The 14,776-nt window shown below is 37.7% G+C and overlaps 1 protein-coding gene across 5 annotated transcripts in view; it reads right to left on the reverse strand.

Moving 5' to 3' along the window:
* Set2 (SET domain containing 2) overlaps positions 1-14,776 on the reverse strand; it is a 374,507-nt gene that overhangs the window by 166,267 nt on the left and 193,464 nt on the right. For all 5 annotated transcript variants that reach the window (XM_071679446.1, XM_071679422.1, XM_071679430.1 and 2 more), the window contains 2 exons: positions 12,735-12,936; positions 2,641-2,738 (listed from right to left, as the gene is read on the reverse strand). In XM_071679446.1, the coding sequence (XP_071535547.1) occupies positions 2,641-2,738; positions 12,735-12,936 (300 nt within the window). The remainder of the gene's footprint in view (positions 1-2,640; positions 2,739-12,734; positions 12,937-14,776) is intronic.

Below are 14,776 nucleotides of genomic sequence, written 5' to 3' on the forward strand. Positions count from 1 at the left end.
CTGAGTGTGAACGAATGGGGCCTTTGTTGTCTTTTCCTAGCGCTACCCCGCACACATGAGGGGGGAGGGGGATGGTATTCCATGTGTGGCGAGGTGGCGATGGGAATGAATAAGGGCAGACAGTGTGAATTGTGTGCATGGGTATATCTGTATGTGTCTGTGTGTGTATATATATGTGTACATTGAGATGTATAGCTATGTATATTTGCGTATGTGGATGTGTGTGTATACACATGTGTATGGGGGTGGGTTGGGCCATTTCTTTCGTCTGTTTCCTTGCGCTACCTCGCAAACGCGGGAGACAGCGACAAAGCAAATAAATAAATAAATAAATAAATATGAAATCAAGTATCGTTACAGGGACTCCCTTCCCAATAAGTCATGTTTTGATGACAGAAAACTGGGTCTACCAAAACCAAAGGAGCTGACGAATATCTACCTATTATCTTTAACTGTTTCTCCAAAAGCAAAGGGGTAGATTGAATGGATAAAGCAACTTAGTTCACTTAAAAAACCCTACATATGCATCAAGAATGCTAAACCCTAAACTTATACTGTAATAGGAGTACTGGCAGTCCTCTACTTGAGGAGTATTTATGTTCCTGAAAACATGCTTTGTAACCAGAGTCCTCTACTTAAGAAGTTGCAAGGTTCTTGAAAATTTAGAGAATTCAATTTTATCCTTGTAAATTTCAGACATGATTTACATAATAAAAACATCTTTACTGTAAGAACAAAGTGTATAACATGCATCAAGTAAACAATTCTAAGGTTATCTACCTATCTACATCTCATGACAAGTGTTCCCATCTGGGACTCAATTGGGTCACCACAGCAATGTAGTCTCGATAACTAGTGAACTCTACGGCCACTTCTTAGCCTTTAGAGCCTCACCCTAAACAGGCCACTTCTAACTAATGTTCCTGCCTGATGTCCCTACCTACTACTTCCACCTAATCATTCTATCTAATGCTTCTGCTTAAGTGTTCCTATCCACTGCTCCTATCATTTTCCTAAAAGGCAGGTCTATTGCTATTGCAGGAAAATCTACAGTTATGAAAAATAAGCTGCCATTAACCTTCCCGATACCCAGGTGAGTAGTACTGGTAATATAGCTCCCTAGTTGCTGGCTGCCTACTAACTTCTACCTACTAATTCTAAGATTATATTCCTTAATACACAGCGCTAACCTGTTTGAAGAGCTTTGTGTTGCTTGTAGGCATGCTTGAATTAGATGAAGGAAGATGATGATGATAGGAAAAATGTCTCTACAGAGGTAAAGGGTGGTGGAAAGGATATGGAACTCATACAGTTGACCTGTTTGATGTGCTTTAAGTTGCTTGTAGAAGTGCTCGAGTTAGATGAGGGAAGACGATGATGATGGGAAAACTGTCTCTACAGAGGTAAAGGGTAGTGGAAAGGATGGGGGATTGTCTAGTGAAAGTGTACTGCTGGCATGCAGCTAGAGTTAAAATTTGCAAATGAATGCAGGTTCAAAATCATCATTTCTTAATTTCTTTTCTTTTCTGCAAGTTCCTTTGTATTTCTTGAAATTTGTACTTGAACCTTCATAAGTACAGGACTGCCAGTGTGTGCAAGAGAGATTATGAGGATGTACTGAAATGGTTTGGACATACAGAGACATACATTTTGGAAAAGGAGGGAATAAGGAAAAGGAGGAAACCAGGGAGGTGGAAGAATATAATGAAAATAGCTTTGAGTGATCAGGAACTGAACATACACCAGGGTGAGAAGCATGCATGGGATAGAATGTATCGGAGCGATGTGGTATATGGGAACTAACATGCAGTCAATGGGCTGAAACATAGCATATGAAGCAGTCAAAGAAAACCATGGATGAGGCTGTGGGGCCTAATTGGGGATTGGGAGCTCTAGTTTCGGTACAATATATACATGACAGCCAAACAGAGGATGTTTACAACTAAGGTCACATTTTTGTCAATCCTCGCACCCCCCTTCCTAATGCAAGAAATCATAATTGATATTGTTCCTTGACAATAATTTAACTCTTACATACGATAATGATGGCATAAAATGGATTTCAATATCAAATTAATCTTTAAGAATAAATAAAGAATTTAGCTATTTACTGTCTTGGTACATCGTTTATGGGAGAACAATTTTTCATATTTTCTACATTATCTTATGTAAGTCACTTTTTTCAATCCAGTATGGATTCTAAGAAACTTTAGCACAAATCTATAAGACAAAGGAGTAAAAAGATATGAAATTAATAATCTATTCATTTTTCAATAACTTTTTCAGGCAGCACCTTGAAAATCAATTACACAACAAATGGGGTAAACATGATGGCCAGGGAGCAGATGTGCACACAAGGGGCTGCTGTATCTGTTTTTGACCTTATCTTGCTTAGGCAGAAAAGAGCAAACAAGTATAAATAAATCACTATTACCATTAATTCAGAATATGTATTTCGTGCCACCTTCATTGTTAAATATCTCATACTGCACTATAGTAACTTTCTTACCTAAATGACTCCAAACAGTATTCGAAGCAGTACCACTTTCATTGTTAAATATCCCATACTGCACTACACTGACAAACAAAAGAGAGGCTCTACAGTAGTTTTGTTCTGGTACTCAAAAATAACTTTCTTACCCATAACGCTCCAAGCGATAGTCAAAGCTAATCTCTTCATCAGCTTCAATGTATTTCTTAGCAAAGAAACCAATTCTCAGCTCCCCATTTACAGTCCACTGCAGTAAACAGAAAGGAAGAAACAGATTAGCACATTTCAATTCACAGTCAGATACTGATATTAACTGACATAAACATATATCAAAAGATTAAGGACAGTAAAACATAACTAGGTTTTTTTTTGTTTTTTTTTGCCGGTCTCCCGCGTTTGCGAGGTAGCGCAAGGAAACAGACAAAAGAAATGGCCCAACCCACCCCCATACACATGTATATACATACGTCCACACACGCAAATATACATACCTACACAGCTTTCCATGGTTTACCCCAGACGCTTCACATGCCTTGATTCAATCCACTGACAGCACGTCAACCCCGGTATACCACATCGCTCCAATTCACTCTATTCCTTGCCCTCCTTTCACCCTCCTGCATGTTCAGGCCCCGATCACACAAAATCTTTTTCACTCCATCTTTCCACCTCCAATTTGGTCTCCCTCTTCTCCTCGTTCCCTCCACCTCCGACCCGTATATCCTCTTGGTCAATCTTTCCTCACTCATTCTCTCCATGTGACCAAACCATTTCAAAACACCCTCTTCTGCTCTCTCAACCACACTCTTTTTATTTCCACACATCTCTCTTACCCTTACGTTACTTACTCGATCAAACCACCTCACACCACACATTGTCCTCAAACATCTCATTTCCAGCACATCCATCCTCCTGCGCACAACTCTATCCATAGTCCACGCCTCGCAACCATACAACATTGTTGGAACCACTATTCCTTCAAACATACCCATTTTTGCTTTCCGAGATAATGTTCTCGATTTCCACACATTCTTCAAGGCTCCCAGAATTTTCGCCCCCTCCCCCACCCTATGATCCACTTCCGCTTCCATGGTTCCATCCGCTGCCAGATCCACTCCCAGATATCTAAAACACTTCACTTCCTCCACTTTTTCTCCATTCAAACTCACCTCCCAATTGCCCTATAAATATATCAAATCTAACCAGAGATACTAATAACAAAACCATATACAACATACAAAGCCTCCAAATTTCTTAAACAATCAAGTGTTACTTTGGTTTCTGGTTGACCACAACAGAAAAGCACAGATAATTTGAAGAAAACTTGATAAATCTAATAATCTACATTTTTTGTCAACAGCAATCAAGATGTTCAGGTTTATATTTCTATCTCATTTCTATATTTCTTTTCTATCTTTTGCCTTTGTATCTTGATATCATTTTTTCTATCATTCTATAAATTCTTCACTAATTTTTTTTTTCATTTTCCAGTAACTGCTTTTATCCTATTGCTGCATCAAGTGCATCTTTCTAGTAACAAGTTCATTCCAGTTAATGATGACAATCGGACTTATCCGATGGTTTCGTAAAAACCTCTCCCTCTATTACAAATGGAAATACTTCCTAAGCCTTTGAAAAGCCCACCACATATCCACACGTGCTTTCATGTGTAAGTAAAACTTCACTTACTGTTTTTACAAATGCCAGTGGACTGACCACCCAGGGGATTGATTTCTTATTTTCCAAGTTATGAGGTTGATTTTATAATCATCATTTCATAATCATCATAAAAGTATCTACCCCGTGATATACTATTACATGTGTATGTGACATTCTATAATAAGCTGTTATAACAAACTGTTACAATGTCTATTTATGTTAATGTTTACAATTTTTGCACCTACTATTCTTCATCATTCAGAGTATTTTTACACTCACTAATCTTCAGAGTCCATAGGTATATTGTAGCTTGGATTTTTTTTTTGTTATCTTATCCTGTGATATTCATAAGGATATTTTTATCCTCTTAAAAGCATATATACACCAGATGTTATAGAAAGTGTAAAGCAGTGTGGCATGTTGGGCTCATTTACATACAAGCTGCTGACTGACTGCACAATGAGTGAGTGGTCAATTAACTCCTGTGGCATGTAACTCTCATCATGATGTTATTGATTCTTTCAACCATATACTGACTACAATATAATCATTATTATTCACTTTCCATTTTATGCTGATTTGGGTCAGAAGTTATAGAATAAGCTGCCTAACTACCTTTATATTCTGCATTATGATTTCCAAAATGTTTCATTTTTCTCAAAGCAATGATGAGTAGTAAGATTCAGAGACCTACAACTGATGAAGAAACAGAAGCAGTTTTGGATGCGTCCCAGAGTGGTAGTGAATTTTAGGACATATATGAATGATGATTATAATGCCTCAGAGGTAAAACTTGGTGGTGGAGGATGAAAACACCAGACCTATCAACCTGCTCAGCTTCACCAGTTTCTGTACATAAATGACACAGGACTGAAAACATTCAAGGCCAAACCCTCAGATTTATACAGCATCAGACTGATGTGAAAGATATGATATCTGCCAACAGGTACCGGTTTTTAGATGTAGGATATTAGCCTTATTTTTCACCAAATGGAGATGTTAATAATTCAAAATTTACATAATACAGTAAACCTGTTCTATCAGACTATCTGAAGGGAAGGGTAGTCCACTAGATGCCAAATTCCATTACATCCCATATTTTTCCAAGAAAGATATATAAATGAAATATCAACAGAAGTAATAGAAACCTACTGGATCCCTGTACAGCTGGAAGTGTCCTGAGAGAAGCAATGACTACTCTGAATCAGAAGGAAACAGCTCCATGTTACCTGTAGTCACTTGAATCACCAAGTGCTCAGAAAGGGGGCTTGCACGAGGCACAAACTATTCTCCCTACACTTAGGATACTCAATTTTCAGCTGTTCAGCAATACTGCAGTGTTCCTCAATCTCTCAACACATACAGCACTACAAGAACTCTTATCTGCTTTGATATAATATGAAAATACAGGCCTTTATATCATAAAAAACAAACTGCAATTGCTGAAAACATGGGCAAAAAGTTTGCTTTGTGATGACCAAGCTGGCACTTATTGCAAATTGGCACACAGCGACCAAGCTATGAGTTTATTGTCTTAAAATTTCTATTTAAATTAGTTTTGTGGGAGGAAATTCACAAAAGATACGACTGTACCATTACATTATTGTTAATCAGTCTAAAACCAAGTGCATGTGAGAAAAAAAAACTGCATCTTTGAAAAAAAAAAAGGGAAAAAATTGAATGAGGTGATGTACAACATGCTGCCCTATGTTCTGACACTCAGCATCATGGACCAAGGTGGAGAACTAATGGAATATTCTGGTACATCCTACACTCAGTCCAAGGGGTACTTAACTTACTGGTTTAAATCTACAGTGTGATAGACTCTTACCAAATAGTCTATTGGTTTGAAAACTTAGTCCAGTGGGACCTGACGGATCCATTAGAAGGTGAATTCCAGTACACTAAAGTCCAACAGAATGGGGGTTTATTGTATTGTATTTTGCACTATCATGATATATCTTTTTCCAAGATGATTTCAAGCTCCTTATACTGATATTACTATTATTATGTCATGCATGTGGTAACTAAGTTTACTCTTTTACGTCAAATAATTATTTTAGCTAGTATTTGCACTTAGATGAGTGACTGTATGTGCCATTCATGAGATTACCATTTCTCGCATATTTTTGCATTAAATGATGTAAATAATTTCTCTCCATCCATTCTAGATTTCGAGTAATTGTGCCACTTCAAAAAAATATTTCTCCTTTCCATACTGAAAATGTAATAAAAAAAGGAAATCTTTTTATAGTGGATTACTGACACTTGTCAGGGTACCACCTGAAAATGCATCTGGTCAATGACCTGTTTACCTTCTGCTCTATTTTCTATCTTTATAGATGAAAATTTTTTTCTGTCATTATATATATTTATTTTTCTTGCATGACAACTGTCCTATGACTGTTCTTTTTCTAAGGGTATTTAGAGGACATATTGTAATAAGGATAAAAACAAGTTCTTCCATGGTTCTCTAATTATATATACAATACATTGTGGCGAGGTGGCGATGGGAATGAATAAAGGCAGACAGTGTGAATTGTGTACATGGGTATATATGTATGTGTCTGTGTGTGTATATATATGTGTACATTGAGATGTATAGGCATGTATATTTGCGTGTGTGGATGTGTATGTATATACATGTGTATGGGGGTGGGTTGGGCCATTTCTTTCGTCTGTTTCCTTACGCTACCTCGCAAACGCGGGAGACAGCGACAAAGCAAAATAAATATAAATACATTGTGGCACAGAAGACACTTTGGTGAATTGATAAATTGGGAACAGAATATTTTGAGAAAAAATAATTGACCATATATTAGGGTTTGTTGTTTCTTTTGTTAGCATTTTGGAACAAAAAGCACTATTTCTATATACATGAAATAAATAAATAAAATTTTTACCATTATTCATCCAAGATACAACTCTAAAACATGAACCAAAGCACTTTTATCTATCTATATCCCTGATGCCCATTCCCTTCAGGAACTCACTCCAAGTGGGTGGCCTTGGCAAAAGTCTTCACCTATCCCTATCCTTAAATGCTTCCCTCGCATACACCTTTCAATGCATTCTTCCACCATTTCTCTCCTTCCAATAATCCTCCATTCTATTTCCCCACATCACAGGTGGTCTTCCTCTAATGCCAACCACTGTAATCGTACTGTCATACATTCTTCCTTTAAATTCCCCATCATGAACACATCTCCTCAAGGTATTGGTGTTTCACCCACACTACAACTAATTCCCTTTGCATTCAATGCCATACTAAGTCTCTCATACATCCCCTCATTTCTTTCTTCATTCCTCTCATATAATTCATTTCCACAACCTGTTTCAGATGGATAGGTTAAGGGTGAGAGAATTATGCTGTCTCAATCCTTTCTTCACTTCTATACCTGCACCTCTACTCTTCATTATGCACCAAAGCATCCCAATGACTCTTCTACCTTGTCCTGCTCTCTCCCTTATCTCTCCTTCTATATCATCAAACTTAAGCAAGACAGCTCCTAAATTCTTAAATTCAGTCCCCTCTTCCAATCTTTCTCTACCATATCTATACTTTCTTCTCTCACTCTATAGTGCTTTGCAAAATCTATACTTTCACTCTGTTTCCTTTTAAACACCATTAATTTACTTTTACTCACATTTATCTTCAACTGTCGATGATTACACACACCATAAAACACACAACCTTGTGCAACTCCTCTTCACTTTTAGGAAACAACACAATATCATCTGTGCACAAGCTTGTCACTAGCCACTATACCTCACCATCATACTCCATCTCTGTACCCACTTTCCATAGTTTTGTTTTCATCTCCCTTATCAATCCATCCATATCAATATTAAAGAGCCACAGTGACATCACACAGCACTGCCTTACACACACAAGTATGCTGAAACTTTTGCTCAACTCTACATTCACTCTTACACATGTATTCACTCTCTATAAAAGGCTTGTTGCCAGCATATAAAAATTATGCATGTACATTTATGGTCATGAATCTAATTTCTTTTTCATACTAGATCGTTGTTTCCTGTGTTAGCAAGGTAGCACTAGGTACAAAGTAAGGCCATATCTGCTCCCACCCTTTCTCTAGGCTGTCAAGTGTACTGCAACAAGACCTCAGCTCCCTATCCACAACCAAGCCCCAGAAACCTTTAATTGCTTTACCCTAGATGCTTCATATGCCCTGGCTCAGTCCATCAAGAGCATGTTGACCCCAATATAACACAATGTTCCAATTCACTCTATCCTGTGAAAAAGTTTCACCCTCCAGCATGTTCATGCCCCGATTGCTCAAAATTGTTTTACCCCATGCTTCTATCTCCAATTTGGTCTCCCTGTTCTCTCCACTTCTGACACATATATCCTCTTTGTCAACCTTTCCTCACTCACTCTCTCCATATGTCTAAACCATTTCATCACATTCTATTCTGCTCTCTCAACCATACTCTTCTCATTATCCTACATGGCTCTTACCCTTTTATTACTTACTTGATCACACCACCTCAAACATTTAATTTCCAACACATTCACCCTCCTCAGCACAGCCCTACCTTAAACATTTCATTTCCAACACATCTACCATCCTCAGCACAGCCCCACCTTAAACATTTCATTTCCAACACATCCACCCTCCTCAGCACAGCCCCATAGCAACCATATAATATTTTTGGGGCTACTATTCCTTCAAACATACTTATTTTTGACCTCCTAGATAATGCTCTTTCTTTCCACACAGTCTTCAGAGCTCCCAGAACTTTTGCCCCCTCCCCCACCCTATGACTCACTTCCACTTCCAGGGTTCCGTTCACTGCCATGTGTACTCCTAGGTATCTAAAACACTTCACTTCCTCAACTTTTCTCCATTCAAACTCTCACCTAACTAACCTGTCCCTCAATCCTGCTGAACCTAATATCCTTACTTTTATTCACATACACTCTCAGCTTTCTTCTTTCACACACTCTTCCAAATACTGTAACCAACTTCTGAATTTTAAAACTCAAATCTGTCACCAGTGCAATATCTCAGCAAACAAGAATTGACTCACTTCCCAGGCCCTCTCATTCCCCATAGACGGCATACTCCAAGACTCACATTTACCTTCCTCACCACCCCATCCATAAACAAACTGAACACACCCCTGACACAAACCAACCTTCACTTTCCTCTTCCTTCTCATACGCAAGCTTTACATACTTGATAAAACTTCTCACTGCTTGTAGCAGCTTTCCTCCCACACTGTATACCAAGAACTTTGACAAAGCATCTCTATCAGCCTTATCACAGGCTTTCTCCTGATCAGCCTTATCATAAGCTTTCTCCTGATCAGTCTTATCATAAGCTTTCTCCTCATCATTCTTTCAGCCAGTGAACAAACAGTGTCTTGTGCCTCTGAACTTGCACCTGTGCTTGCTCCACTTCTGTTTAAAAACCAGAGCTTTTCCTTCTTTGAAGTACGCATTGGTACATCCCATCCCTAAGAAAGGTGACTATTCTCACCTCTCTGACTGTCGTCCTGTTGTTCTGTGAACTACCATTTCCAAAGTCTTTGAATCCCCCCACAACCCCCATATCCTTAGACAAATTGATTTTCACAATCTTCTCCCTGATCATTGGTAATGGCTTCCATAAGGTGAAATCCACTGATGATATTCTTTCCTATCTCAATAATGCCTGGTCATCACCCCTAAAGATTTGGGGGAATCATATGTAGTTCTTTTTTGGCTTTCTTACCACACTTTTCTCCCTCATATCTAGCTTCCTCTCTCATCAATCTAAATCCAGGGATGTTGATGGAATTAGCCTCTCCCCCTTTCTCCATCAACAGTGGTGTACCTCGACGCTCTGTCCTGTCTCCCACTCTCTTTCTTCTTTCTATAAAGGATTTCCTTTCTTCCACAAATAACTAAATGCATTCACTCATAAGGTGAGAACTAAACACTGCATTCCCTCACATCCTTCAACTCTGCACTTCCTTCTCTCACTTGATCTGCATCTCATCTCAACACAATCTCCTCAGTAAACTCCCACATGGACAAGATATCTCGTTGGGGTAGACAGCATCTGGTTAAGTTTAATACCTACTAGACCCAGTTTCTAACCATCTCTCTATTGAAAATTCCTCACAACTTTCCTCTCACCTTTAACTGTTCTGTAATTCCACCTATAGACTCAATAAACATACTTGGTACTACTGTAACATCCACTATATTTTGGAAACTCCACATTAGAGAAATAGCTAATTCTGCCTCTTAAGAAACAGTAAGTCCTGTTTAGAAGTCAAAATTTCTTTTCTTCCTACCAACTGCTCTGTTCATACAGAGGACTGATCCATCCTTGTAAGGAGTACTGCTCTCACATCTGGGGCTGCTCTACCTCTACATCCTTACTTGACAGAGTCGAGTCAAAAGCAATCCTACTCATAGACTCTTCCACGACAACTTATAAACTTGACCTTCTTGCCCTCATCTATTCATTTTATATTTATTATACTTTGTTGCTGTCTCCCGCGTTAGCAAGGTAGCGCAAGGAAACAGATGAAAGAATGGCCCAACCCACCCACATACACATGTATATACATACACGTCCACACATGCACATATACATACCAACATATTTCAACGTATACATATGTATACATACACAGACATATACATATATACAAATGTACATAATTCATACTTGCTGCCTTTATTCATTCTCATTGCCACCCCAGCCACACATGAAATGACAACCCCTTCCTTGCACGCGCGTGAGGTAGCGCTAGGAAAAGACAACAAAGGCCACATTCGTTCACACTCAGTCTCTTGCTGTCATGTGTAGTGCACCAAAACCACGGCTCCCTCTCCACATCCAGGCCCCACAAAACTTTCCATGGTTTACCCCAGACGCTTCACATGCCCGGGTTCAACCCACTGACAGCACATCGACCCCTGGTATACCACATCGTTCCAATTCACTCTATTCCTCGCACGCCTTTCACCCTTCTGCATATTAAGGTCCCAATCACTCAAAATCTTTTTCACTCCATCCTTCCACCTCCAATTTGGTCTCCCACTTCTCGTTCCCTCCACCTCTGACAAATACATCGTCTTTGTCAATCTTTCCTCATTCATTCTCTCCATGCGACCAAACCATTTCAATACACCCTCTTCTGCTCTCTCAACCACACTCTTTTTATTACCACACTTCCCTCTTACCCTTTCATTACTTACTTGATCAAACCACCTCACACCACATATTGTCCCTCATCTATACGTATTAATTCAGTTTTTGTTCCCAAGAGCATGCTGCTTATGTACCCCCACAATTAGGAATACCACACAATACTCAGCAAGCTGCTGCATCACATGATTACTGAGTGGGTGTTGGCAACACAATGTTGGGCCATTTTGATAACTGTTTCTTTCCCTACACCTTGATGCTTTGGAGCTCTTTACCCTCTTGTCTTTCCCAATAACTATGACTTGGCACATTTCAAATGACAGGTTTAACACTTCCTCCAAAATTTATAAATACTTTGCCTTGTCTCTTCTTTTTGCCTTTCATTAAGACCCAGCCTTGATGTGGACTCAATCACTCTTATCTTCATCCTAATGATGACTGGTTTGCATGAATGAATTGCCACTCTCCAATGACAATAGATTAGTGATAACTCCATTGTATGAAATAAATCATTAAAGCTCACATACTGATTTATTTTAGAATAGAGGTTAGGAGATCCTGTATGTCATGTTATTTGAAATTCAGATGATGGGGGTTCTTTTGAAAGACATACTTTGAAAAAACTGCATATCATATGCCACAGAATATGGTACTTAAATTATTACTAGAATCCTTTTACATGTTCTTTTTCTAAATCTTTTCATTTTCATTTTAATCTTTACTTTTCTTTAAATAATCTGTTTCAATTCACTTTTGCATGCAGCTTCACTCTTTCTGAACAGTTCTCTTATGGGAAAAATAAAGAATGTTATGGCACAGGACCTGGTTACAACTGCAAAGTAACACCACAAACTGGGCAGTGGCATTCATTAACTAAATGCTGTGACAGACACTTTAATATCTATTCATATATATACTGAAATTCAAAACAATAAAAAATACTACCATTCTAATATATATATATCAGAAGCATATTCACTTGCAACCAAGTTCACAAATCCAGGTGCTGAAATCAGAACACAGAGGAAAATCAAAGGAGATGCAAGACCAGTTCATATGAAAATTATCAAGATAAGAAAGGACTTAAGTTTTACATCTGTAACAGAAATAACTGAAAAGTATAGCTTTTTACATCTGTAACAGAAATAACTGAAAAGTATAGCTAAGGTATTACTGCCATGTATAAAGAAAGGAAGACTCAAAATATGCCAATGTCTGAACTGGACTCCTGAAGGAAGATGTCCAGGGGGAACATCCTTGAATGAGATGCACCTTGAAAGAGGAGAGCCATCAGAAGAAGTCAAGAAAAACAAAAGAGTATAAAGACAAGAAAAAGTAAAGAGGATTCAATAGGGGGCCAGCAAATGACAGACTTAAAGTCCACCCAGACTATGGTAAAGCTTACATACTTTTTGAGTCTCTGCATTTGGATCACAGGAATGATTGATGAACCTCGAAATGTTGCCCTTCCTTGTTGCATCAATGAGCTGATCTGACTTTAGAGCCATGAAGTAGAAGTGAGCACTGTGTTCACGTGCATATTCTTTCCTCCGTCTCTTGAACTCACGAGTATCAAACACTTCCCCTACGTACTCCATTATGAATGTGCCTCTGATGAAGAAAAAAAATACAAAGTCAAATTCTTCACTAAAAGTCTATCATTCTATACATACTAATGTTTCTCTTGTTTTTGTCTAACTATAACTCAAAAAATTCTCTGTTCACTATATGCAAATATTAAATGCTAGTATGCAGCAAGTTATATACTTGGCATTTTTGGACTACAATACACAGTGTGGATAAAGGGGAGAATAAGCATACCCTCCACACCAACATTAATAGCAGCACTGTATAAAGTTCTTACAATAACACAGAAATGTACGAATAACTTAGAAGAACCAAAGTTTCATAAGACAAAGATAAGGAAGAAGCAATGATGTATGACAGCTCTGTCTGATTTGAATTGTAAGACTAATTGTTGAATATAAAAAGAGATAGTCTGAAAATACTGATTGCATAGCTAAGAGCAAATCTTAGAAAAAGATAGTGGAGATACCTGAAAAAATTCATAAACCAACATACTGTATATGCGATTACATAAGTATGTAGAAAGCATAAAAAAAAAAGCAATTTTCTTGGGAGTTCTCATAACACACTCAAGAACTGAAAAAAAAAAAAATTCTGAAACATTTTTCATATTCAAAAGACCCCCAAGAACTTGTTGGAGAAATAAATAAACTTTCTGATAAAAGAAAGTAGTAAGCTAGCCACCAGATGGTATATTAGCTTGCTTGATCAAGTTGGTGTTAATGAAACCAGTGTATATGTTGCCTCCAATTTTGCCTCTGAATTAAATTTTGGAAAATTGGATCATTCCCTTCAAAGTGGTAAATATGAACACCAACATATATTAACAAGTATCTCAGCCATCACTAAGAAGAGGGTGCTCAATAATGAAGAAAAAGTAGACATCACAGGATGGACTGAACAAGGTAGACAGCAGCTATTTACCATAATTATTACAGAAGTGATGCAATATGGTGTGAGACAGGAACCAAAACAGTTCACATAATACAGAATTCCACTCTATCATGACATTCATTTCCATGTAAATAAGAGGTTTGGGGCCATGGAAAAAATATATACAGTAAAGCCTCGATTCAAAAGAACTAATAGAGGGAAAGGGTGTCCGTAAATGCCAAAAGTCTGTTAAATGTAACCTGGTTGAAATGCAGTTGAAAAAGAAAAGTTTTAGTGAGAAAAGAGAGGCATTTGGGCAGTACTTACAAGTATAGAGTGTAAATGACTGAGACATGTTTAAGAGAAAGCTGGCAGATCAAGAGGAAGGTGCATGGGTTGAAAAAGAAGGCAAATGAGAGCTAGACTAAGAGAGTATCATTAAACTTTAGGGAGAATATAACAATGTTTTACAAGGAGGTAAATAATTTTCTAAATTATTATTAATCAATGTACTGTACTGTTATTTGTCTGGTCCGTTAAACCCAAAATCTGCTATGTTGGGGTACGTTCATTCAAGGGTTGACTGTATACTTAAAATATTTTATAAATAATGGACCAAATAACACTTAAAATGTTATCCCAGCACTTAAAATGTTATCCAAGCAATGTTAATAAAAACAACAAATCAAGTAAAAATAACAGGTATCTGCCTGTCACATCCACATTTCTTCAGACCTCTGGGATAGAATAAGCAAGTTTTTGGGATAGGGTAAGCAAGTTTTTGTCAAATGTTTTTTCTGAATATGATAATTATTGGTTCATGCATTATGTAATAGCCTACTGAAGAGAACTATATAGAAAAAATAAATATTTCAATAAAATAAACTTATGCTATCTCACCGAAAAATTAACGATTTAAGTGGAAATACGATCACTTGCCTCACCTGCCTGAATTGCAAAATTTCTACTATACCAAACATATTTCCATTAC

Source organism: Panulirus ornatus, chromosome 2 (assembly GCF_036320965.1).
Source record: "Panulirus ornatus isolate Po-2019 chromosome 2, ASM3632096v1, whole genome shotgun sequence".
Taxonomy (NCBI): domain Eukaryota; kingdom Metazoa; phylum Arthropoda; class Malacostraca; order Decapoda; family Palinuridae; genus Panulirus; species Panulirus ornatus.